The sequence below is a fragment of the Cavia porcellus genome, unplaced genomic scaffold (genome assembly GCF_034190915.1).
Source record: "Cavia porcellus strain 051 isolate PalLab524CR breed Dunkin Hartley unplaced genomic scaffold, mCavPor4.1 scaffold_13, whole genome shotgun sequence".
Taxonomy (NCBI): Eukaryota; Metazoa; Chordata; class Mammalia; order Rodentia; family Caviidae; genus Cavia; species Cavia porcellus.
In genome coordinates this window covers 67013223-67038075 of record NW_026947496.1, presented here as the reverse complement: position 1 = coordinate 67038075, position 24853 = coordinate 67013223, and the positions used below count along the sequence as shown (strand labels likewise).

General features: G+C 49.1%; 2 protein-coding genes across 17 annotated transcripts in view; one reads left to right on the top strand and one right to left on the bottom strand.

Moving 5' to 3' along the window:
- Dlec1 (DLEC1 cilia and flagella associated protein) overlaps positions 1–15153 on the top strand; it is a 109975-nt gene extending 94822 nt beyond the window's left edge. For 8 of the 16 annotated variants that reach the window (XM_063260327.1, XM_023566591.2, XM_063260320.1 and 5 more), the window contains 3 exons: positions 1238–1399; positions 2299–2452; positions 2743–15153. In XM_063260327.1, the coding sequence (XP_063116397.1) occupies positions 1238–1399; positions 2299–2452; positions 2743–3071 (645 nt within the window). In that variant the 3' untranslated portion in view covers positions 3072–15153. Of the gene's footprint in view, positions 1–1237; positions 1400–2298; positions 2453–2742 lie in introns of those variants that run through there. The other 8 variants (XM_013156457.3, XM_063260321.1, XR_010051300.1 and 5 more) reach the window with 7 other exon arrangements.
- Positions 13733–24837, bottom strand: Slc22a14 (solute carrier family 22 member 14). The gene is made up of 10 exons (XM_013156318.3): positions 23727–24837; positions 23012–23115; positions 22680–22834; positions 21442–21610; positions 18969–19089; positions 18611–18708; positions 18160–18371; positions 16962–17076; positions 16130–16330; positions 13733–14586 (listed from the first exon to the last, which is right to left on the bottom strand). Exons 1-10 carry the CDS (start codon positions 24120–24122, stop codon positions 14355–14357), a joined length of 1803 nt encoding a protein of 600 aa, XP_013011772.2. The 5' UTR covers positions 24123–24837; the 3' UTR covers positions 13733–14354.
- Between the last annotated feature and the right edge of the window lie 16 nt (positions 24838–24853).

Genomic DNA, 24853 nt, shown 5'->3' with positions numbered 1-24853 from the left:
CCTGAGGTTCTCCAGGAGACGCTGGGGTTAGCAACCAAGATGTTTAAAAATCCCGGGCTGGACATGTAGCTCAGTAGTGGCATACTTGCCTAGCATAAATGAGGCCCTGGGTTGATCTCTAGTACCTTACTCAAAAAAGAAACATGAAGAAATAAAATAAAAATCCTTGGGCAGCTGAGGAAACCAAAATGTGTGTAGAACGAGCTCATTGTGTTGTGGTAGTGCATCTCACCATGTGTGTGCAGGTGAGCAATGCCCAGCATCTGGCATCTGAAAATTCTCCCCTCAGTTCTTCACCCAAACTCAGCCTGCAGCACCGAATTCTCCATTCCCCTTGAGACCCTGGCCTGCCCATCTGTGCCTTCTCTCTCTAGGGGCATTTTATCTCAGTTCATAAAGCCCCTATACCCCATTCCCAAACCAGCGCTCTAGCCCCCTCATCCTAGGGTGCTTGCTCACTGACTAGTCACCATGTCCATGAGTGCTCCTATGAAGGTTCAGCACTTTTTACTTCTCACCTCAAATCCATATCTTGGTCTGGGACAGTGGTTTCCAATCCTGGCAATATATATAAGTAGCCTTTAGAAAAGTTGTCTCAAATACAGGCTCTCAGGTTCCAGTTCTAGAGATGAGAGGGTCTGTGCTGAGGCCCAGGAATCCAATTTTTTTTAAACAAACGCCTCAGTTGATTTTAATGAGCTAGCACCCAGGAACTGTCTTTGGGAGTGAGGAGTCCCAGCCCCATCCTGTTTGGCCTAAGTTCTGGTCTTGGCCTCCTGACTGCTGTCTTTAACCCACTTGGGCTCCCTCTGCCCATATCCCCCCTGGAAGGCAAAGCTAACTCTGGTACCCCTACTTCAAACCCACTTACAGGTCCTTTATGGTCCTCAGGATAAAGTCAAAGTGCTTCCTTGGCCTTATAGGGCTGAACCTCAGTCTTCATTGTGTCAGGTGGAGAAGGTTGTTTGCTTATCCTCTCTTTCCCTCCAGCCTCTGGTTCTTGAAGGCAGGCAGCACTTCTGCAGGATCAGGGTGCCCGGTACAGACCAGGTGCAGGGCAGTGCTTGTGGGATGAGTGCACAGGTGGGGGCACTTTGAGACCAGGTTGGATCCTGAAAGCTGTGCTGGGCAGGGCTGAGCAGAAGAGAAGCAGGACCCAGCTCCAGGGCCTAGAAGTGACCCTCCTGCCCTCACTGGCCTGAGATGGTGCATGGCAGGCAATTCTGCTTCTCGGCAGGTGAATGTGTCCTTCTCACTCTCTCTGGAGCTGATCTCCTACCAGAAGCTCCCAGCTGACCAGATGCTACCCAGAGTGAACATTCAGCAGAGCTCGAGTGGAAAGAAGGAGATGGTGTTCACTCAGGATCTGCTGTTGGAGTTCCCCAACCAGACCACTCAGGCAAGTGCCGGGACCTGAGTGGGCTCGGCTGTGTTGGGATGAGAAGATAGCAAAGCAAGGAGCCTGGCCCCTGCCCTGAGGGCACAGTCTGCCCTGTGCACTGAGAGAGGAGAGCCATCCATCCTTACCTGTCTCAGAGAAAAGTGAGAGGCTGGAGGGCAGGAAATCCAGGAAGGCTCCCTGGAGGAGGTGACAGATGAAATGTGTGGACTGAATAATCAAGGGAGAAGGGAAACTATGTCCACAGATGTAGGCTGAGGGAATGGCCTAGGGGTGGGGAAGGGGACAGTGAATACCTGAGGTAGCTGTGAACACCAGAGTGAGCTCTGCTGACCACAAGGTCATGGTAAGTGCTGTGCAGCCCAAGGAGGCTGGAGGCTGGTACTGCAGGTGCGCTGTGTGAGCGAATGGCCTGGGGGAGATTTTGGAGGCAGAATAATGTGGGGCAGGGCACTTCAGCCCTGAGGCCTAGCAGCTCCTGGGGCTGGGAAGAGAGGCTGTGTGTCACAGTGGCCAAGGGTGCTGCCAGTGCTGCCAGAGCTAGAGTAGGGTGTGGGGTGGGGACCTTAGGGCCAGATGGCCCACCGCCCAAGGAGCTGCAGGTTGGGTCTTGGGCTCCATGGCAAGAAAGAGGGAGGAAGGATACAGATGGAAGGAAGTTGGCCTGAGGGAGAGCTGAGCACAGATCTCCACAGTGGGGATGGTGGACTTGGCCTGTCAAACCCGGGCTTTTGATGACAGTGCCAGCTTCCTGCCCCTGCTGTGCTGTGATTCCCCTTACTCAGATCATAGCTATGGGCCTTTGGGGCCAGCAAGATTCCCTGTGTCCTAGCTAAGAGCCCCACTGCAGTGGACAGCGTTACTCCTTCCCCTGCCAAGTCAAAATTTCTGTCCCCTAGGTGGTGCCCTTGAGGGCCATAGTGGCTGTGCCTGAGCTGCAGCTCTCCACCAGCTGGGTGGACTTTGGGACCTGCTTTGTGAACCAGCTGCGGTCCCGGGAGGTTGACCTACTGAATCTGAGTGGCTGCCGGAGCTACTGGGCCGTGCTGATGGGTATGACATGCCCTTCTACCTACCCACTTGCTTCATTGTGGAGGCTGAGCCAAGCCTCCCAGGAAGGGGCTAATGTGACCTCTCCCTTCAGTGCCTATGGGTGGCACTACCTGTCATTCCTGTAGAGATGACCAGTGCCCAGTGCCAGGTAGAACCTGGGTTGCCTTGCCCTGCCAGTGGTGCTTGCAGGACCAGAGATGACACCTGAGAAGCAGGGCAGGCCTGGGGTCATATGGTGTCTTCCAAGACAATGCAAGGAGCCTGGGTGCCCTCCTTTCCTCTTGATGTAGGACAGCAGGAACCAGACAAGGAAGCAAAGGCCTTTGGGGTCTTCCCAAGCAGTGGATTGCTGGAAGCCCGAACCACCAATGCTCCACCAACCTCCATCACCCTGCAGGTGTCCTTCACTCCCAGGTACAGCCTCTCCTGGACTCCTTTCAATGACCAAAGGCTGAGGGCTCCTGCCCAGGCACTCTTGACTAGCCCTTCCTGCTGCCGTAGGAGCACTGAGCTGTATGAGTCCACATTGGTGGTGGAAGGCATGCTTGGAGAGAAGACTTGCACCCTGAGGCTGCGGGGCCAAGGCTCTTATGATGAGAAATACATGGCATCTCACTAGCTCTGAGGGTCTGCTCTCCCCTCTGCCTCAGCCCCAGGTGAGGGAACAAACATGGCCCAGGGCTGGGGAGAGGTCTGCTGGGTCATGGCACCGACTGAGGGGTTCTGAACAGCTCCTGGAGGGGAGGAGCCCTCTCTGGGGCAGTGGTCTCAGCTGAAGCTGAAACATGTGTCCCCAGATTTAACACAGAAGAGAGCCATGAAGGTCATGGCATTTAAGATTTGCTACTCAGAGCACAGAGAAGACCAATGAGGCAAGATCTGGACTTTGGAAAAAAACGCCACCAAGATGAGATCACAGACATTTACTCTCCATGCATCGCTCATCCACAAAACCACCCTCCTCCAAGAGTTAGAAGACCTACTGGCCTGGGTGACCATGCTAACTTTTCCTAGCTAGAGGCCCTGACAGAAGTGACACAGCATCCCCACTTACTCCCACATGGTATTATCAGTGTTCACCTTTTCCAAATTGCTGAAGTGTCTTGATTTGCTGAATGTGCCATGTGACTTTCCTTCTTTAGTGTGCCTCTTTGGGGACCAGTGCAGGATTGTCTACATAACTCACAGGCCATAGCCTCAGTTCCCAGGATACTCAGATGTCAATGGTTCCTATGCTGGTCCTGGTACTTGTGGACACCCCTCCATATTCTCTGGAAATGATACTATGGTAGCTTGGTAGAGGCATGCTAGGCTGAGGCCCAACTACCTCTCCCCTGACAGGGCTTCTATCATGGACCAGGACCCTCCTGGTGACAGAGGATGTAAAACTAGCTGACCAGATATGTGGGAAGATTGTTTCCTTAAGTGTCCACTTGGGCACACACTCAAGGTGGCAGATTCCTTTTGCAGCCAGAGTTGCTCACCAGGCTGACCTCAGGGAGGACACAGATAACACTTCTGTAGCTCAGTGTCTGTGTGTGGGTGTTCACTTCTCCAACCCTGACCTGCCCAGATCCAGACTTGGCCATACCCAGCACACCCTGAGTTACATAGACTTACCTCTTCCTATGACTCTTTAGCTGTTTGAGCAGCATAATAATCTGTTGTGTCTGTGTGCAACTCAGAGCCACTGAACCATCCCAAAGGACTCAAGTTCTCAGAGGAGATACCCACTTATCCAGGAAGTAGGTGCTCAAGAAGAAGCCAGAGCAGCAGCTGGAGCCTCTGTCCAGCCTTTGCACTATTTGCCTGGTTGCTCCCTCTGGGCTGGCAAGGCTTAGGCAAAGGAAGAGACAAAGGCTCACCGTGCTTGCAAAGGTCTCATTGATCTCAGAGATGTCAACATGATTTGCTGTCAGCCCTGCAGGCAAAGTATGGACTAGCTGGCAGTGGCCTCTGGGCAGGGCTGTGGGTCTCCTTGGGCTCTGACCCATGTAAAGGCCCACAGGTGTCCAGTGTGTCTACCTCTTGTGGAAGGGTAACTAGTCCAGTTGTGGGAGTCATAAAGGCTCTGGGAATAGGTGCTGGCCTTTGCTTTATAACACCCACAGGGTCACCCCCAGTGTTTTCTCAAGCTTCCTATGCAAGGCAAGAGGGGGATCCAGGTCTAAAAAGTGATGGCGCCATCTTACCTGCCTTTGTGAAACTACAAGGATGAGGTAGGCAAACCCATGTTGTCAGGTAGAAACCCAACCACTGCACAGGACCTCAGGACTGGGGAGACCTAACTCTTCTGTGTTGGACCTCCAGGCCAGCAAGATAGCTGCTGCCCCATCATTCAACTGGCTAGAGTTTCCTAAGGGTAAATGTTTGGGAAGAGGAAGTATCAGGGTGAGGCACCCCAGTCCTCTTACTGTTGCCTTGCTGAGGGTCCAGGTCAGCACCAAGCTCCCAGAAGAATGGCCAGCCTGACCTTGTCCCAGCCCAGCCCAACCTGGTCTCACCAATTGTGGTAGTGCTTCTGTCCTTGAAGGCAGGCTTCAGCTTGGCCTTGCCCTCTCCCGAGACACGGTGATGCTCTTCTTGTAATCAAGGATGGTGGTGGTAACAGGCACAGTGGCACTGTAGAAACAGCCCCTGCTCAGGGCAGCCTTTGCTGCCCTGTTAGCCCTGTGGATGTGCAGGCTCAGGCTCTCTTGGGGTAACCCTTTGCCCTGTTTCCACTTTGCTTATTTGGGTAGACACAACGTTAGGCCTCAGAATTTGGGATCATACCTCAACCCATGGGAGCTCTGAGGGACTACTGGGGTTCCTCATGACTCCATTTCCTGGAGTCAGAGGCATTCCTGTGTCATCCTGGGGCTGTTCTACTTTCAACCCCAGAGTGGTACATCGGGGCCAGTGGCATCCTTAAAGCATATGGGGGAACTTTGGAATTGGTGCCTCTGCCCTGGAGGGACTAAGTGCTTGGTTGTTTTGACTAGAGGGAGGCTGGAGCCTCAGGAATATTCTTGCTGGATTGTGTTAACTTTCCTGTTTGACACCAATGCCTAAATTTCTCCTTTCCTCCAGTTTCCCTAAATTGAACATGGCAGGTAACTACGCACTAGATATATTTCCCTACTTACACAGTTTTGAAATAGATGTTTTATGAGGGTGAAACTTTTGGTCAGATTCAAAATGTAACCACTCATAGACTTTATAATGGGAAGGAACCATAGTTGTCAACAAGTGCTCACATACTCACCTGGCCACAAGAAGCTAAGAATCCCTGCCTTGGAGAGGCCAACTGTGTGAACGATAATCCCATTCCTCTGTCACTGCGTCTCTGGAAGATTGGGGTTGGAGTGGCTTAGTCCACCTCTGCTTGAAGGGCTGAGCAGCTTGGTTTCTCTGATGTGAGCATCAACCCTGGTGGATGAAGTAGCTTCCCTAGATCCAGATCTGCAGAGGCTAGGATGGCAGGTCTATCATATTTCTGGCCTCAGGTTGAAGGCCTCCAAGTTGGCTGGTGGCTATCATATCCAGTCACCACACAGCAGCCAGTTAGAGATTACTGAACAAAGGAAATTCAGGCTTATCTAGATAGAAGACACTCTGAGACACTTGTGTGAACAGTCAGAAGATCAGAAGAGCCATGAACCACAATGGCTGGGTCCTTTTCCACATCCAACTGGAGGCAGGAGCCTTGCAAAAACCTCATGGGGTTCTGTATCCTCAGAACTGCCCCACCACAGACCAACTAGGTTGGCCTCACCTCTTTCTCCAGGCTTTTTGATGTTTCTCCCTAAGATGCTGGAAAAATACTGCTGGGAGTTCAGTGCACAGGTGGCAACCTGCTTCTCCTGGGAAATGCCAAACTACCTAGTTCTCTGAGGTTATCCTAGCACACATCACTAAAGCATGTGGGCATGGGTCTGGTACCCTGCAAACTAGGCTTGGCTAAAGATTTGTGCTTGGGAGTTTGTACTTCTCGGGCCATTGGGAGGGAGGCCAATCCAACCACACAGACACTGGAAGTTGCCAATACTGGCCAGATCTCTACATACTCATACCCCAAAGACAATCTCTCCAAGAAGGAGGGAAGACCACATACATGCATCCATGGAAAACCCTCTCTAGGTGGTCTGCGTCAGCACGGAGAGGAGATACAGTAAGGTTTGGTGGCCCCCTCCTCTCCAGCTTCTATATGGCTTTCCAGGATGTCCCTGAAGATACAATTTGTGAAGCAAGGCTGGGTATTGCCACCTCACAGCTTCTTCACCCAACAGTCTTCTCAGATGTCCTTTTGTAGCCCTAACAGCCTGTCTGGGGTGGTGCTGTTGGCCAGAGCTCAGGGACACTGAATGCAGAACAAAGTGCTGGATAAATGCAACATGCAGTAGTTCCCTTCCTGTATCTGACAGGACCCTGTGTATGTAGGAATCAACAGCTCTCCCTGTTTTCTCAACTCCTTACCCACTCTGCTGGTAACATTGACCTGGCTTTAGTACTTGAGTGAGGGACTGAGAAGGTAGGCTATGGTTGAAATGCGGAGGCTCAGAGAGACCTGAAAACACTGGGAGCTCAGAGAGACCTGAAAACACTGGGAAGGGAAGCCAATGGCAGCATTAAGTGTCATGGCCAGCTTTGTTGCCGAGCTGTTGACACCCAAATGTAGAAGGCTAAGATTTGGCACAGGCAGTCACAGAGATGAGCATGTTGCTTGTCTCTACTCCAGGACAGGCAGACGGGTGCAGCCATATGGAGCTGTGAGTGCCCATTAGGATGAGACAATCTCTGGCCTTCTCATTCTCCAATAAGAATGAAGTAATATTTTCAGGACTCCTCTCTCACCCAGGGTCACAGACTCCATCCTGGGGAGGAGAATGAGAACAGGATGGATCTGAGCCCTCAGGAACCCTCAGGGATGACTGGACTATAGCAAGAGCTGGAAAATAGGCCAAGAGCACTTGTGGGGTCTCTGGGTTTCTGAGAAGAACTGGAGTTTTTGTGGGCAGGAAGGTAGAGCTCTGTTCTACCTCCACCCTGACAGAGAATTATACAGTCTGCTCCTGGGCCCAGGGTCACACATCCCAGCAGAACTGCTGACCCAGCTAATTATCATTTTCTTAGGATTGCAGGACACACATGCAATGTTTCCTTGTGGAGACAAGGAAAAAATACTTTAGGGTGAGCACAGCTCAAGTCCAACACTAACCTGACCTGTATAGATGTGACATGTGATAGACTGAGAGGAAGGAGAGGTGGCCAGTGCACAGGTCAAAAGTGGCTAAGAGACAGCACACAAGGCCTTGGGAATACCAGACACACTTGACTGAGTAATTTCCTACCTCCAGCACCAGTTACAGATTTGTGATACAAGCTCCATGATATTAGACGTAATTATGGTTTCATTTCATACTCTTATGAACCATGGTAGAGCCGAGGTAAAAATCCTCTTTTATGATGAGGATACTGATGTCTTTGGTGTGGAGGAAATTGTGCACGCTCCAGAGGGAACAGCTATTTAAGTGGTTTGGCCCCAGAACTCACTATGATCTCACATTTCCTGGGTGACTCCGTATGCTGAAACCCTTCAAGATCATCAGATTGTGACGTTCGTGTCCTCCTGGCTAAGATCCTTAGTAACGTAGCCACCTGGTCATTAACTTTCTTGGAATCAAAGCTTCCTATAAAACTCATAAAGGCTCCAGTTCCTCTCTTCAAGTTACAAGCTGAGGTGCTTAACAATACTGTGCTCTCCTTGCTCTCTCCTGGTGTCCCTGGAACAGGAAAGCTACAAAGGGCAGTCTGGTCAGTGGCCTTCGACTCATGAGACTGCATGTGTGTAAACTTGGCTGTCTTTCAACTGAGGGACAGATCAGGACAAATCCAGTGACAATCATCCCAATCTGGCTAGGAGCCATCAAGTTTTCTTGTCAACACATACTGGACAGAGGAGATAAGAGGCAGCATGAGCTTCTTGTAAGAACGTGGGCTGCTTGTCTTCCATGTGTGCCAAAGACTCCCTCAGTCTGCTTGTGTAACACCAGACACCTCCAGTTTGGGCTTTTACACTCTGCCCTTTCCTAGAGGGACTGGGAAATACCTCCTCTCTGGGTCATGCCCTGCAGACAAAGATGAAGCCTCTGTCTAGGTAGAGGTTACGGTGACCAAATAGAGATCTTAGCATGTATCTCAGAACACAGTAGATGACCAGATACTTCCAGTTTGGGAATAAGGAAACAGCCTAGTAAATAGTAATGACTCGTCACTGCTTTTAAGAAATGGACTCTTCACTTTCAGCAACATCATTACTTTAAAAAGTTACACAAGAAAGGTTGTATGCTATGTGTCCCCACATGTTGCACTCTGAGACTTCCATGAAAGAAAGCCAAGAGGAAAACTCTCCTCACTCATCACTGTTGAGAAATGAGCCATTCTCCAGGAGCCTGATTTGGGACCATTCTTAGGCTGCATTTGAGGGACCTCACTCCTAGCCAAATGCCCAGAGAGCTAAAGGAGAATCCTTCCATCACAGTTCTTGGAAACTTAGGAGAGGAACATTACTTTGAATATCACAGTTGGTTAGTAAGCTCCAGCAAATAGAAAGTCTTACCCATGTTATAAGACCCATTTCTTATTCCACCTGCAACAGAAGCATTTCATAAACATCCTTGGTCAGAGTTTGTGTGTCTTGGGGGCAGCAGAGCCCCTTACCCACCTTTTTATTGTCAGTGAGCCCAGCTTCAGAACCAGAAGACCTAGAAGGACTTTCAAAAGTCTTGGAGCTCCTGCGCTCCCTACATACTTAAGAGCCCTTGCAGCAGTCCTGCTGCTGGGTCAGCAGCCACTGGGGAAAGCAGCAGGGGAAGGCTGGGGCCGACACACAACCCAGTCACAACTTACCAGCTATGCTGGCCACTGCCTGAGCCCAGATGAGCACTGCCTATTGACAGTAAACAGAGGGACAGTCTCTGGAATGCTACTGCAAGAGATTTTGAGGTGAAAGTCAAGTACTTGCCATGGAGAGGTCTCACCTAAGCCTTTCTAGTCACCCCATGACTGGACCCTCATATTCCCACTGGGATAAAGATCTTCCTTGGGGACCACTGTTCTAAAAGCTCTTGTTCTAGGGTTTTTCAGGCTTTCACACTGGGGCCATCCGTTGAACCTAGGCCAGATAATCTGCCTTTGCTGACAGAACAAAGGCCTGGGGATGTTTTCAGGCCCCCTTCATACCACTCTGAATGAATATATCCTGATGGCTCTGGTGTGCAGCAAGGTTTGTAAACCTCTGGGCTAGGGTCAGAGCCAGACTATGCAGGAAATTTTGTAGGTAGATGGTTTCCTAGACCTTTTGAACTCCTCCCAGGTACCCTAATTTTAGAGAAGAGGTTGTGCCCTCAAATTAAGGGTTCTGAGGATTCTGGTAAACTCATAACTGATGTCCAACCAGATCCTCTACCACCCACCAGCAGAGTTCCTTGGGAATGGGACCCACTCAAGAGTTACAACAGACCATTCAAGAGTCAGAAGAGGAAAAAATTACCTCAGAATTTAGGCAATCCGGCTATAATGACCCCAGCCCGGGCTGAAGCACATTTCTATGGAAAAACAATTCTTTACTCAGTGGCACATGGTGCTCTGGGCATTATGGTATAGTTGTACCAGAGAGACGACATCCCAGATCTTCCTTCAGGAATTTGAGCCTTCCTCAGGCTCACTTGAGTCACTGGAATTTCAGGGTCTGGACAAGGGAGCCTGCCACCCACAGCTTGTTCTGTTATACAGGAACCCTACTGCTGGAGGCTCCCAAGCATGTTTGCCCATGCACCCTGCTTTTCAAATCAGCACACACTATGCATGTAGCCTGCCCTTCAAGGTAGGACCTTAGATGATTTTAGGGAAAGAGGAATATATGCAAAACTAATCTAATAGAACTGGTCCGACTGAGGATGGAAATGAACTTCTGAAAATACATACTTCCCAAATATCTTCAAAGCCTGCCCTCTCTCCAGAAAGATTTATTAGTGCCTGTTATTTCCACCCAGTGGTGGCATCCACTGGATGCAACTGTGCTCTATATTATGTTATATTTTAAGAGGTGAAGTGTAGGGATGGGAATAGTGTTGAACTGCAGGTCAGGCTCGCCATAGGTTCATGTCCTAGCTGTTAGGGCCGTTACCCTAGGTCTCGCGTTTTCAGTCTTTGAAGGCTGTTCTGATGGTATTGTGTTCCTTCCTTGGTATAGGTAGGATGGGAGGGAACCTTGGTCTGCCTCCCATGGTCTTGAGACCCTTGTAGTTACGAACATTCTTGCTTTCCATCATATTTAACAAGCAGTATGTGCCTGTAGGAGGAACACAGTGTGTCTGGTGTTGGGGTTAATTAGATTGGCCCTCAGAAGATCATATTCAAGAAGGTGGAGTCCATCACAGGTTCCTTCCGTGAAAACTGGGGCTTAGGATGTGTGGGAAAAGGATCTGCACGGACATGAAGACCAGAAGGGCTTAGCGCAGGGCGTGGGTGGGGCGTTTACCTACGGAGACATCTCCCAACTGTTCCGGACTTACGTTCACATTCTGGAGAACCGCGTGCAAAACAGCTGACAGAAGCGCACCGCGGGTGGTGTTCTGCAGGGCACGCGCAGCGGCAGTGAGCCCGGCTCCCGCCTTCCTACCTCAAGGGGACAAGGCGACTACAGCACGAGTGGATGCCGACAGCCTCAGACCCGGGAAACGAGCAGATAGAACCTAGCCCGCATGGGGACACCGTCTCAGACCCCGAGTTCCTCTTGGAGGGCTTCTCCTCGAAGCCGCCGGTAAGGTGGCCCAGCACAACCTGCGTCCTCCACTTGGCGCCACTGTTCCTGTGGCGGAGCCAGGGTTCTGGGAACAGACCTGGGGAAATTAAAAAGGGTTTCCCTGCAGAAGCGCAGGTCCCACCCACCCCGCCGTAGCCAATCAAAGAGCTATCACGAGGACACGCCCACGGGGGCTCCGCCCCGGAGCCCCGCCCCAGGCACCGCCCACATCTCCTGTCGGTCCATAGCTCCGCCCATCCTGGCCTTCCTGGCGGTCAGAGGTCGGTCTTGCTGAAGTCCCGCCTGGGATTGCTGACTGGAGACTACACCTTTCCCAGCTTTTGGCAGCTACACTGGAGTCAGGACTGTAAAAGTGGTGTTGATTTCTCTGAATGAGTCTGGCCATGGCCAGGAACTGCTGCTCCAAAGTCCTGTCCTCTGTTGCTGCCAAACGGAAGCCGGGGCCATCAGGATCCTTGTCCACCAATTCTTGCAGGAGCAGTGGGACTCTTAATTCCAGTTTCCCCTTCCTAATCTGCTAGGCAGAGACCACCTTCCCTAAGTCAAGACCGATGATCTTAAAGACATTTAAGACATTTTAAAGACATTTCAGACAGTTTTAAAGACATTTCCGCATTGCTGAGTCCTCCGATCTAGTCGTGCTCTCCCAGGAATTTTTTCACTTGAGGCCATTTGAGATTCTCTAATCCCCTGAGAACGGATTTTACAAAGGTGCTACATTGAAACAAGCTCTAACTGGAGAGAGAACATTTCACATTCATTATACCGATTTTACACTCCTTTGGGAAGAATCTGTTAGATGCTCACATTCCATACACCTCCTACCCCGTGGGAGGGTCTCTACCAAGGCAGGGGACCATGACTGGCACATACAGGTGAATCATAGATATCAGTTCAATGACTGAACCAACTAGGTCTGGACTGTGCTCCTAACCCTAAAGAGCAAGGCCAAGTGTTCCTTGCCTTACAATGGCAGGGCCATGTGATTATCTGAGATCTGGGAGAGTAGTGTTAGGTTTTGGCAGACACCAAAGAACAGCGTGCCCTGTGAATCCCAAACCTAGGGAGTAGGCAGGGCCACTTGTGCTCAGACTTCCAAAGACAATGTGCCAGTTGACACTGTCACCTCACAGTGCATAGATGTCTCTCCACAGTTCTCCTGGCAGGATTGTGTGCTCCACAGATTCCCAGGAGGGACAAGATGGTGCCTTATACCTTGTCCCCTCTCTACCATCTAAGGCAGGCCCATATGAACCCTATCATCCCTAATGGAAGAAAGTGATTTCATCAAACAGCAAAGATGGTTTCCCTCAACTCCTGAAACAGAGTTGTAAGACTCCTGACCTCAGCCCTCAAGGGCATGTCAGTTGAGTGTCAACATCTAGCAGATTGGAGACCTTGAGTATTGTGTGGGTATCCTAGTTCTTGGATTCTCTTCTTTAAGAAGATTTGATCTCTGGAAAAAATAAAAGTTGTGGGTTTAGCAAGCCAGTTTTTTGGGAAACAAGCGTAATATAACCTTGAGCAAGTATTTCTAAAGGGCAGTGTAGTTCTAGAAGGGAAAGTGGGTAATGCTACTTCCACACTTGTCTCATTGCCATCTCACATTTGTCTTCCGCTTCTTCAGAGGCAGATAGGGAAGTGAGGTGAATGCTACCAGGATACCCCACCTTGAGTCTGATTCTCTAATGGTTCCCTGTGAGGTTAGGATTAGTTCTCAATTTATCTAGGGGTTTGGCAAAGCACACTTTGGGGTGTGTCTGTGTAGGTAATGGGTGCGAGACTCAGCAGGGAGCCAGGGTGCTTACTGTGTAAATATCCTTGTCCTATGCAAAGAAGGGCAAGGAGATTTTGTGAGTGCTACACTTACCCTAAATTGGGCCTGTATACAAGGCAGAAGAGGCTTGTTTTGCTCCCTTTTGTTCTGGCTGCTTCTGCTGGCTGTTGCCTTGCCAAGTGTTGCCCCATTGCCATGCCACCCTGCCTCGCAGCCAGCTGATTATGGCCTGAAACCTTCACAATAGCAATAAACCTTTCCTTCCTTCATTTTGGGTGTTGAGTAGTTGGTCCCAGCAATGAGAAAAAAGTAACCAACACATATATTGTGCATTAAATGTTTCTCTAGTAAGCACTGATAGTGTAACATTTAGTATTACACTAACAAAACTCTGTGATAAGAATGAGATCTCAAAGTGCTATTCTGGCTGTATAAAAAGTGACAAAGTTTTCTGTCCTCCTCCTTGTCAGATTTAGACAGAACTTATTCCCTTCAAGCTCATGATATTCAAACAAACTGGGGGAGAGTGGAGAGGATGAGACAGAGTCGGAACTCAGGAACTCCTCATCCATCCAGAGAGGAGCCTGACACTGGAGTTTCCTAGTCTGACTATGGATGGAATCTTGGCCCTGTCTGGAGAAGTCCTATGTTGAATGGGAAAAACAGATTCACCTAGGGCACTAGGGACTGTAAGTGGGGTTGTGCAGACTTACTCTCAGGGTGATGGAGGTCAGAGGTCACCTAGGCAGGAGCCATGAAGAAAGCATCCCCTAGGATGAGGACTGAGGAGAGTAGCTCTAGAGATCATGCTTAATTGAAACATGAAAAAAAAAAAGACAACAACAATAGACAAGTCTGTGTAGTGGAACAAGTAGAAGTTCTATTTCTTTATAACTCACTTTGTCCTGAATAGTGTATGAAGTGGGGCTTTGAAATCTGTTCTTGGCCTGTGCTTGAACTCAAATCTCAGTGTGGTGTCCAATGTCTGCTCTGCCTCTGGCCCTAGAGACATTGCCCACCCAATCCCCACTCCATGCAGAGTGTTCCTCAATTCCTGCAAGAGCTTAGCCAAAGACACTGGGGAATTTAAGGGCATCTGTAACCTCCTTATTCCAGGACAGGGCCTCTGGGTTCTCCTGACACTTCCAAGCTTGACCAAGTCCTCGTCAGAGCAACATGATATCTTTATTAGAATGAATCACAGCCTAGCATCCTGAGAGGGATCATTTTCAGATCTTGAGGAGTTGCTTCAGACAGGGCCTAGAATTTACAAACATATCCAGCCACTCAGCTGTAACCCACATTGGTCTGGGGGCCTAGCCCTCCAGGACCCTGGTTGTGAGTTTTCTTAGCTGTGAACTTCTCCAAGCAGTGTTAATGAGATTATCTGCATCCAATCTTGAAATCTGAGCATTGATTATTGCATTCCTTGCTGCTTCCTCAGACACATCACCACATGTTGAATCTTCAGCCATTGCCATCTTCTTGGTATCATAGTTCCTTTTTCTGGAGATATCTTCAATGATCTGGCTTACTTTTCTCTGGAAGCTGAGAAAAGCTATCATTGGGGCTGCATTCCCAGGAGATGAGCTGTTTTGCTCCTGCAGGTTCCCAGCCAAGCTTCACCATGGGCCTAAGAGGGACACTTACCTCCAGGAGCAGGTGGGCTCCATCTCCCAACTCCAGCCACACCCTTCTATTTTCTATCATTTTGGAATATGTTTCACCATCTTCATCACCACTTTATATGGGTTTAATACTCTCAAAAATTCTAATGGGGGAAGAAGTCTGGATTACATGGCATTATTTCTTTGTGTCTCATTTTTCTCATCTGTAAATGGGAATAGTGAGGAGCCTTATTTTGCATTTGCTTGGTTTGAAGACAAAATAAGAGAAGGCATGTATAGAATAGGCTTGATATATGGTAAACTTAAAACTGTTGCCTATTGTTATTACTGTGTTACTGTATTTTCCAAATGAAGTAGTCTTCAGGAGGTATTTGGTCTCCCCAGTGCATGCACTAGGAAGTGGTAGCACAGAAATAGAAATCTAGAAATCCATTTTCCCTGGCTCTATCACCTGTGCTCTTCATCATTAAAAAGTTCTCAAACTGTACTGCCTCTGTCCTGTATTTCTACTCTCTACAATGGGACAAATTCCTCTTTAACCTTCAGTGTCACTTCCCCTATGACACTTGTCACAAGTTCCCAAACCAAAATTGTTCTATCCTTTGGCTACTACAGCCACTGTGCATTACACTGTCAGAGATCATAGCATTAACTGTTTGCATGTCTATCTCCCCATAAACTATGGCTACCTTAAAGTGGGGGGGGGGGGAACCTGTGGCCTCTGATAGCCCAGTATAGGTGGTTTTAATGAGGTTGAATAACGGCAAGGAGGAGGAGAACAGAAATGAGGCAGAGGAAAGCCAAAGGTAGCAGCCCCTACATTACAGAGCAGAGAGCACTGTAGGACCTTAGGCCACCATGACCCAAGTTGGTGCTCAGGCTCTTGCACGTACAGGGAGACAGTAGTGGGATCTCCTGATGCAGCTCCCAGAAGGTATGGTTCTGCTAATCATGATGAGTCTTCTACAGGGAACATTTAGGGGATCAGAAGCTAGAAGTGTCAGAGGAGGTGCTGGACAGAGCCCAGTTCCCACATAAGGAATTTGGCCTGCAGGGACTGAAAGGTCAAAATCAATAATGAAGTCTGAGTTCTTTATAAGGAAGTAGGGGTTCAAATAGGAAATGAGAGGTACTCAGAAAACCAATTTCAAAACAATACCCTTTACCTAGGTGGGGAGAAGTGGACATCTCCAAGGGTAGCACTGCAGTCCAGACAAGCATATGGGGCAGGGAGGAAAAAGGACCTGGCCCAGGCTAGAGCAAGAGTGTCAGAAAGAGAGAGAGTAGGCAAAGACTGGGCTGGACCAGTGGAGTTGCAGCATCCAGAAGAGCTGGGGCAAATTCTGTGGATACAGGGTGGCCTTCATGTCAGAAATCCTCATAGAAGACAGGCAGCAATGGATAGTACCTGACATGCTTGTCAACATGAAGAGCTGGGATTGAAGGGATCATCACACACTCACCTAGCTTCTGAGAATTGCTCCAGACTGTCTGAGAGGGGCTGGTCTTGTGTTTCTGGCAGCAGGAGGGAGAAGTACAAGGCCATACAGGACAAGATGCAGCAAAGAACGATTGGCTGGAGGGACAGGAACTGGTGGATCATTGTTTCAGATGACACAGCTCCACCTGATGAGGCTAGAATTGCCAGCCCCAGGCCTTTAGCCCTGAAAGTGGAGGTGAGAGCTGATTTGGGAGGCTTCACAGACAGGCCTGGTAGACCCTGGGGAGAAACTACCTGAAACCCCACACCCTCTACTCAATGCCTTGTCCTAGATTATTGTATGACCTTGAAGAATTCAGTTCTCCATTGATTCAAAATAGGTAGTGATTTCATCTGGACCTCCTTCCTGGGCATCAGGAGTGGGAGAGGTAAGAACCATGCAGCATTGTGTGGGTGAGATGACACAGCCATTGATGCTGGGTGGGTAGGAAGATATGGCTGCAGCTGTGATCAGTAAAGACTCATATAGGGAGGGAACTGAGGCTCCGGGGAACCCATGTGTTCTAGGCAGTGAGTAAAGGAAGGAACTCTGATCCATTCTCAGCTTCACTTCTTGCTATGTGCAATCTTGAATAAGTGCCTGTATAGCTTTGATTTTTTCATCTGAGTAAGGATTAATGATGCTGGGAGATTTTTTCATGAGGCTTAAGTGAAGTAATCCATGTAAACTGCTCAGTATAGTGCTTATCACTAGGTGAAAGCTCTATCATAGCTGCTGCATTAATCCTGTGATTGTCCCATCCTTCCCTATAGCCCCATGGCCCCATGGCCTCCTCACCCACCAGACTCCATACCTGAGGACGGTGGGGAGGAGCTCAGCAGTATAGATGAACAGGACAGTGATAGTGACAGCCAGGCTGGACTCTCCAAGCACGAGCATCAACATTATGGTGGAGTCCAGCTGTGTGTCTAGACAACAGAGCCCCCTGAGTCCAGGGCCATCCTGTCTTTAGGGTCCATCATCCCTTCCTCAATTGCTTTCAGAAAGCATCCCTGCTACCCTGTTGGCTGGCCAGCAGACTCAGGCATTCAGTAAGAGGAGGCCCAATCAGGCTGACATTTAGTCCCTTTGCAGTGGGAGCCAGTGGGGAGGTGGGTTTGGCCCTCTGGGTCTCCTGCTAAGTGGTCTTTTAGTCTGCTGTTCACTATGCTTGAGCCCATTGCCCAATCTGTGCAAGGTGACCTGGGTAGAGAGTGTTAGATCTCTGGGGTCTACACTGCAGGAATTGGTGCTAAACACTCTAAGACACCTGCCTCTGGGCAGCTAGACAGACAATCTGAAGGAGAAACATACACTCAGGAGTGACTGACTGAGACTGGAGCTCTTGCTTACTGTCTCCCGAGGTTGGCAGGTCCTCTTTTATCAGCTCTCTGCATCAGCCCTAGTCACTTAAGAAGCCAGTGGTGAGCAATTCTAAGCAGTGTACACTGACAATGAAGCTCCTAAGCTCCAGTTCCATGACCTCCTGTGTGTCATGGCCTAGGGCTTTTGAAGTGCTGGTGATATTTTCAGTTCTTCCCTTCTTCCTTTCTGAGTGCTGAGCCTCAGGAGCTGTGTACTGAGCCCTCAAGAAGGAGAGGCTTCTGAGTAAGAACTAGTCCTGTGGTTGAGCCTAATATTTCACCCACCAGTTTCAGTGACTAGATTATTCCCAAAGTCTCAGATAAAAATGGGCACTTCCAGAGGGGCTGCAGAGACAGGCAGGGGCCAGGGCAGTATAGAGAGGAATATTTCACATGTGACTACAAGATCTACTTCTGATGTGGGTTGGAACCAGGGGGAAGAAGACTGCCTTTCCTCCCACACAAGGACAGCATGTCTACTCTCTCAGACCTCTGAGTGAGGGCATATATCTTGGGGTTTCCTACTTGGCCTGTGCTCCTGAAGTTCTGGTGTACTGGGGGGGGGGGTCAAATTCAAAGTGCCTAGTTCAAGGGCCATGCTGGAGGTTTGTAAGGAATCAGGGAGGCTGCTGGCAAGATGGAATGTACCTTGGAAGAGCAAAAGGAGGATGCACATGATGGTGGTTTGGGTGAGAGTCACAATCAGGCTCCACTTCGTCCCTTTGTACTCAAGGATTACAAGGTAGCACAGCCGAACAGGTACCTTCATGATGCTAGACATGGCCTTCCTGAAGTGAAGGTCCATTCCAAAGCCTCTCATTTTAAGGGTCAGTGTAAAATAGATGTAACTGACAGTAAACCTGGAATGAAGTCAGGACACCACCACCACCACCACACACGTGCCCACACACACACACACACACACACACACACACACACACACGAGTCAGGAGTATAGACAGACAAAGAAGAGAGGGGTGGGGAGGCAGAGAATCACAGAGTCCTGTGTTACGTGTTCCTAGGCCTTGCTCCTCTTCCAGCCAGCCTACCCCCATTCCCTCTCAAATTCATGGTCTGCCCACCAGCCCTAGATACCCACCATACACAGTTCATCATCAAGATCACCTTGCGGAGGTGCCTATTGTAGAAAAAATCCAGGACAGATGCCTCAGTCACCATCTTTCCATACAGTTGCAGCTAGAGCACAAGCAAGACTAGTCAGAGGCCATTCTGAAAGTCTAGCATACTCCTTTCCCCGCTAGATCTGTAAAGCCAACCCACTCTCTGTAGGGCCAGCTGGTTTCTGCCTGGCCCTGGCAGGGCTTAATATTGCTATAATCATTCTCTTTGAGCATTGGGCTGGGCTACGCTGTGGCTGAGGTCCACCTAGAAGGATAAGGGAAAGGCTTCCCAATCGCCCATGATCCTGGCCCCTTTCTTGGCCTGAAGCCTCTCACCTGATTCAGCAGGCTGTAAGGAATGGTCCTCTTGTTCACACTGGCTGCACAGCACAGCACCTGTCTGGCTTCTTCCACCTTCATTTTCATCATCAGCCACCGTGGGGACTCTGGAACAATACTTTGTGCCCGAACCCTCTCTTATTTCATTATTCTCAGACCCCCCAGAGAGCCATGTTGGTCCTGTCCCAGCCTCAGTTGTGCCCGTCTTGCTATAACCTTGAAAGTTACCACCAATTTTGAGATGCCTTCTGTCTCTCCCTAGCAAGCAGCCCATTCCCTGTCTAGGCCACACACAGCCCCAAACAGCTGCTTGATGACATTGGCCATTTGCTGCCTCTGCCCTGAAGTCTCCTTTACCCTCACTCACATCTGTAATTTTTTAAAATCTTTTTTTTTATCAGTAACGGGAATCGAACTCACGTCTGCCTGCTTACAAGGCAAGTGCTTATGCTGCTGAGCTAAATCCCCAGTCCCAAGCCTCACTCACTTCTAAGAGCACTCTTCTTCCCTACCCTATGGGATGTCCTCACATGCCTGAACACACTCAAGTCACCTACTCCATGCCCACATCCACTATGAGGGTCTCTTTATTAGAGCTGGGTTTCTTTTAGAGAGTACAGGTCAGGAGCCTGTGTCTTACCTAGGACCCAGTACCCGGTCTGGGAACTTGGAGAGGTGAGTGAAACTCTTCTGTCTCATTTCTTCCCTGTAAGTATAATTGCCTTTGACCTCAAAATAAATTTCCCCTCTCAGTTTTTCTGAGTCTTCTCAGGCTATCAGAATTCACACAGGTTACCAGTTGAAGCATGCAGTAAGTACCAAGAATTGTGGTCAGTGCCTTTGTATATAGCGTCTTGTTTAACTTTTGCCTATCCCTGGACTTAGGATGATAATCTTGTATTATTTCTAACCTCAGGGGATAAGGGCTTGGCCAAGGTCACAGAGGGTATGCTGATACTAGCGGTTCCCTGCTCAAGCACTCTACAAAACTGTGCCATGATTTCCTGCAGATTTCTTGCACCATTATTCCTTCCCCAGCCTGGAGTCTACAGCTGGTTTCTAAAAACATACACTTTGGATACTAGAGGTGATTTTTGCCCACTCTGTCTGTTCTGTTCCTGCTCTTCCCTCCCCAGTAATAATTTATCTTTTTCCATGTGGAAGTTGCAGAACACTCAAAGTCATCAAGCTGGGACTTCCTCTTTTCTTTTTTTTAATCGGTACCAGGGATCAAACTCATGACCACGTTCTTGCAAGGCAGGCGCTTATGCTGCTGAGCTAATCCCTAGCCCCAAGCTGGGACTTCTTAAGATAGATAGATTGACCATGTGTCCACTAAAACACAGAGTAATAATAATAGTAATAAATGAATGCCCAAGGACAGAGAGAGAAGGATGTTTACAGGACAGGCACTTGACAGTAATGGTTTCCACATTGTGATCAGGTGGCAAACAGAATCAATGTCAGTGGGGAACTTCTTAGAAATACAGATTTCTGGGGGTACTCCACCCCGGTAGACAGAGAAACTCTGGGGAGAGACCTGGGGAGAGTTTAGCAGGTTCCACCATGATTCTGATGTTCACAAAATCTGAGATCCATTCTTATCATTATCAGCAAGTTAGCTACTCTTTAGACTTTCTTGTTAGCTTTTTAGTGACTCTTCCTTAAATCAGAAGGTTTAATCAGAGATCCCTGGAAATAGAAAATAACTTCCCAAAATAAGCAAACAGAAAGAGTATTTCAGAAAACGCACATCAGGCGCGAATCAGAAGGAGAAAACAAGAAATTCTAAGTTATATCCTGAAGAACAATTGAGAATGTTTTGTTTTTAGCTGACACAATGAAGTCCCAAAGCTGGAAACAATGGCTAAAAACCTTGGAGAGAGAGAGATTTGACCATAGAGAGGGTAGGACTTATAAAGACAAACACAGCAGCCCAAACCAGTGGAGACTGTGTGCCTATGCAGGCTAAAAACTCCAGTTTGTGAAGTGAAGACTCTTGGGTGAATCTCCTCGTGGCATCATGTTGTTCTCATCTACTACAGCCAGGAGAATATAGTCCTGGCAAACTCCTTAGATAGATTCTAGGGCTGCCCTCTAGAAAGGGAGTCTGCTATCTCGTTGTCTGCCTGGTATGCTGATTCAGAGGCTTGTTCTGGTACACTGGTCAGTATGATAGCTCGGGAGAAGGCTGATCTGTTTCCTGAAGACCGAGGACAGTCCGCCCTTGCTCAGCTCACCTCTTTTGTTTTCAACACTGACCATTCCCTGTTCTTGAATCTTTGCCTTTTAGTATCCTTTTTTTCTCCTGGTTTTCTGTCTACTTCTGTAGAATCTCTTTGAGGTTTCCTCTACAGGAGCAGCAACACTGGGGTTCCAGAGGTTTTGCCCAAACCTCCATCCATTCCCATATCCTTTATCTTGGCCCATGAGACTCGGACCTGTGCACACCTGGACATTGCTTGCTTACCAGATGTAAAAGATGAACAGGAACATAGGTGCCCCACCCACCAGGAACAGCAGCCGCCAGTGGGGAAGGCTGTAGCTGAGTCCCATCAGGAACAGGACACCCACGGAGATAAGGCAGTGCTCCAGGAAGATAGCATGGGCCCGGTGCTTGCCCACTAGCCATTCAGTGGCTGTGCAGAGGCAAAGAGGACAAGACCATGGTTATCTCAGAGTGCAGGCTGCCCCTGTGCCCAGCTTTCTGAGATACCCCTGTGCTGTGTTGGAGAGCTCAGGCTGGACAGAAGATTTTTCTCCCTGTTCATGTTTTGCACTAGTCCTGAGACACCTATCAAAACCACATAGAGTGCCTTTGTGCCCACCATAGTGTACACCCTAGGTTTTACCCAAGCTTCCTGTCCCATACATGGCCTTCCATCCTTTCTTACCTGGCTAATCCTGCCTGACCATGTATGTATTAGAGAAGACATCTAGGCATTATGCCACATGTGTGGCCAGACATACAACAAGGTAATGAATCACTGTCCCTGTTTTTAGATGTGTTCAGGCTTTGGCTATTGAGGCCTAAGGGCTGGTGCTTCTGGCTGGGCCCTGTCAGTCTCCTCAGTGAGAAAAGTTTTCTTGCTCAGAAATCTCAAGCACAATTGGGATGTCAGGTATAAGATTCTAATCATTGAACATCCTGAGGTCAGAGAACAAGTGTATGTGCACTGCGGCTTTGATATCACATAAGCCTGGGTTGAAATCTTGGGTCCTTACTTTTCTGTGATGCTAGGTAGGGTGATTAACTTTTTAAGTTACAAATATCCTTCTCAACTAAAGGAGTTATAGAATAGTTCATACTGAATAGAAGGTTGTCCAGATGAAATGATCCAATGCAATTGCAAGGTTAGCAACTCCCTTGGGTTGGCGTCAGTGAATGTCAGCCACATAGGGGTCCACAAGGGGTATGCAGGGAGACTATGAGGGCTGCAGTGGAAATAGTGAAGGGCGGGAAAGCCAGGCATTCTGAGTGCTGATGTTCCAGCATCTCCAGGCCATCCCTCTACTCTAGTTTTTCTGCTCAGGCATTGACTGTGTTCTACTGGTTTATGCTAGATTCCTGCTAGCTCATCTTATCTTGCTGAGACTGAAACCTCTTCCCATTCCCTGAAACACCTGAAACACCCTAGCCCCCCACTTCTACCTTCTGCCCTGCATCTATGCTCCCACCCAGCCCACTCCCTTGAGGCCCAGAGTCACCTAAACACACACTGCTGATTGTGTAACCCATCACTGCCTGGGAGACAAGGAAGCGGAAGAAAAAATACTGGTGAAGACTGCTCACAAAAGCTGTTCCAAAGTTGAAGATGGTCAGCTCCAAGAGCGACGTCAGGATAGCAGGGTAACGGCCCAGCCTAGGGTATCAAGTGAGGCTGCATCAAGTGCTGGACCTTCTTGGGCCAGGCCTTCAGCTGTCCCTGGAACCCTGATAGCTCCTCCCTTAGCCTCCCCAACACTGAGGCTCATTAACTGAATGCTGTCCAAGAGGAGGCAGAATGTCCCAGGACTAGTGGAAACTGTAGAACACTCACATGTCATTTAAGAAGCCAAAGATGAGAGACCCTGTCAGGAAACCAGCCATGGATATGCCCCTCAGGCTTTCGTCATTTGGGTTGTGGCTGCACACCAGGTCAAACTGGGGGGTTAGACACAAGGATTACCATAGATCTCCAACCAGATGCTATCTTGAGGCAGAGGGCATGTGGGTCATGGGCAGGTAACTGTGTGCAGGTAACCCAACTCTTGTTTCCTCTGCACCTGCCTTGCACCCAGGTGACAGCCAGTTGAAAGAAGGACCAGAGGCACAGGCCAGGAAGGGGGGATGTAGGTGAGGGAACTAAGCACAGATAAGAATCACTGAGGGCTCCAGTGCTGGGCTCCAACCTGGAGCTTTAGATGGACCAGAAAGGGCCCAGGTTGCACCTCAAGTTGAAGCATCCTAGGGAGACACCTGAAAGAAGATGACTCCTTCCAGTCCTTATTTCTGTGAGTTCAGAGGGCAGAGCCACAACCTCAGAAACAATTTCCTGGACAGATGACCAATGCTGGTAACTTACCCCCCATTTTCTATCCCCAAAGACATCTATCTTCCTGGCTAAGGCAGGCAGGGCTAGCGGTGGGCAACAGGAACCCTAACTTTCTGTCAAGGTCTACTTTTGCAGGGTGACCTCAGGTCAACCTCTGCCCCCATCTAGCATATCCCTGGGCCTGTGCTGGTAGCTACAGATGACCCAAGATGAAGCACACCTCATTGATTAATGATCGAGTTTTGGAGTTAGGGTAGATCCACCCATCTTGGCATGTAGTAGTGTTGTTGAGGCCAAATTGGATGATAGAATCCAAATCCCAAGGCACAGGCAAGTACATGACACATGTCAGGAAACTGCCATTGCGTGTTTGAGGCAGGGTCAGATTCAGCTGCTCAGCCTCTGAGAGGTTGGGGCCCACTGCCAGAATCCAGCTGGTGTTGCAGTAGTGCTCCTGGTCTGTGAACACAAAGTACTCAGCATACATGAAACCCAATAGGATGCCTGGAATGATGATGAGAACTACAAGCCTCTGTTGGAATTTGCCAAATTCCCCCACTGCATGCAGGATGTTGGCAAACTTAACATCCTTGTGGCTTATGGCCTCCAACGGCATTTGTCCACAGATGAAAAGGTACTGGTGCTGTCTGTTGCTTCAGACTTCTAGAACCATGGGATCTGAACTATGCCTTGAAATTCTTTTCTCCTTCTATCTGTTGAAAGAAAGGATGCAACTCAGCTTCCCAACACAACTTCTAAGATATAACATATCAGCATAGGTGCCACTTGCAGAAAGCTAGGGGCAGTGTGAAACCAGGAGTTAAGGGGACTGGCCCGAGGCTGCTGAGGGTGCCACCCCCACCCTCCTTGGGTCGGGTCGGGTTGGACCAGGACTGCCCGCTGTCCTCCAACATCTGGTGGATGTGGGCCCTGGGGCGTGAGAGAATTTTGCAGCTGGCTGGAGCAACTGAGAGAGGCTTCCCTGCATGGAGCAGGCCTGGGAGGCAGCCCGGTGGGCCTCGGTGTGAGTCACCTGGGCTGGCACCTCCGCCCTTTGTCAGTGTGCAGCACTAGACAGGACACAGATCAAAGGCAGCCCCGGGAGTGTCAGCAAATGGAGCCTGTGAAGGATGTCTTCCCATCATTGGTAGCAGATGGCAGCATAGCCAGTCTAGGGTTGTATACTCAGCAAAATTTCACCACCAGAAGTATAAAAGAAATGGACAATTAAAATCAGAAACTGATAGAGCACACAAGCCAGAGACTTGATCTAATGGAATTTATAAAAGAAGGAAAATGGTCCCTGAAAGGATTTTGGCCCAGACAGGACACTGTAGCTGGTAAGCC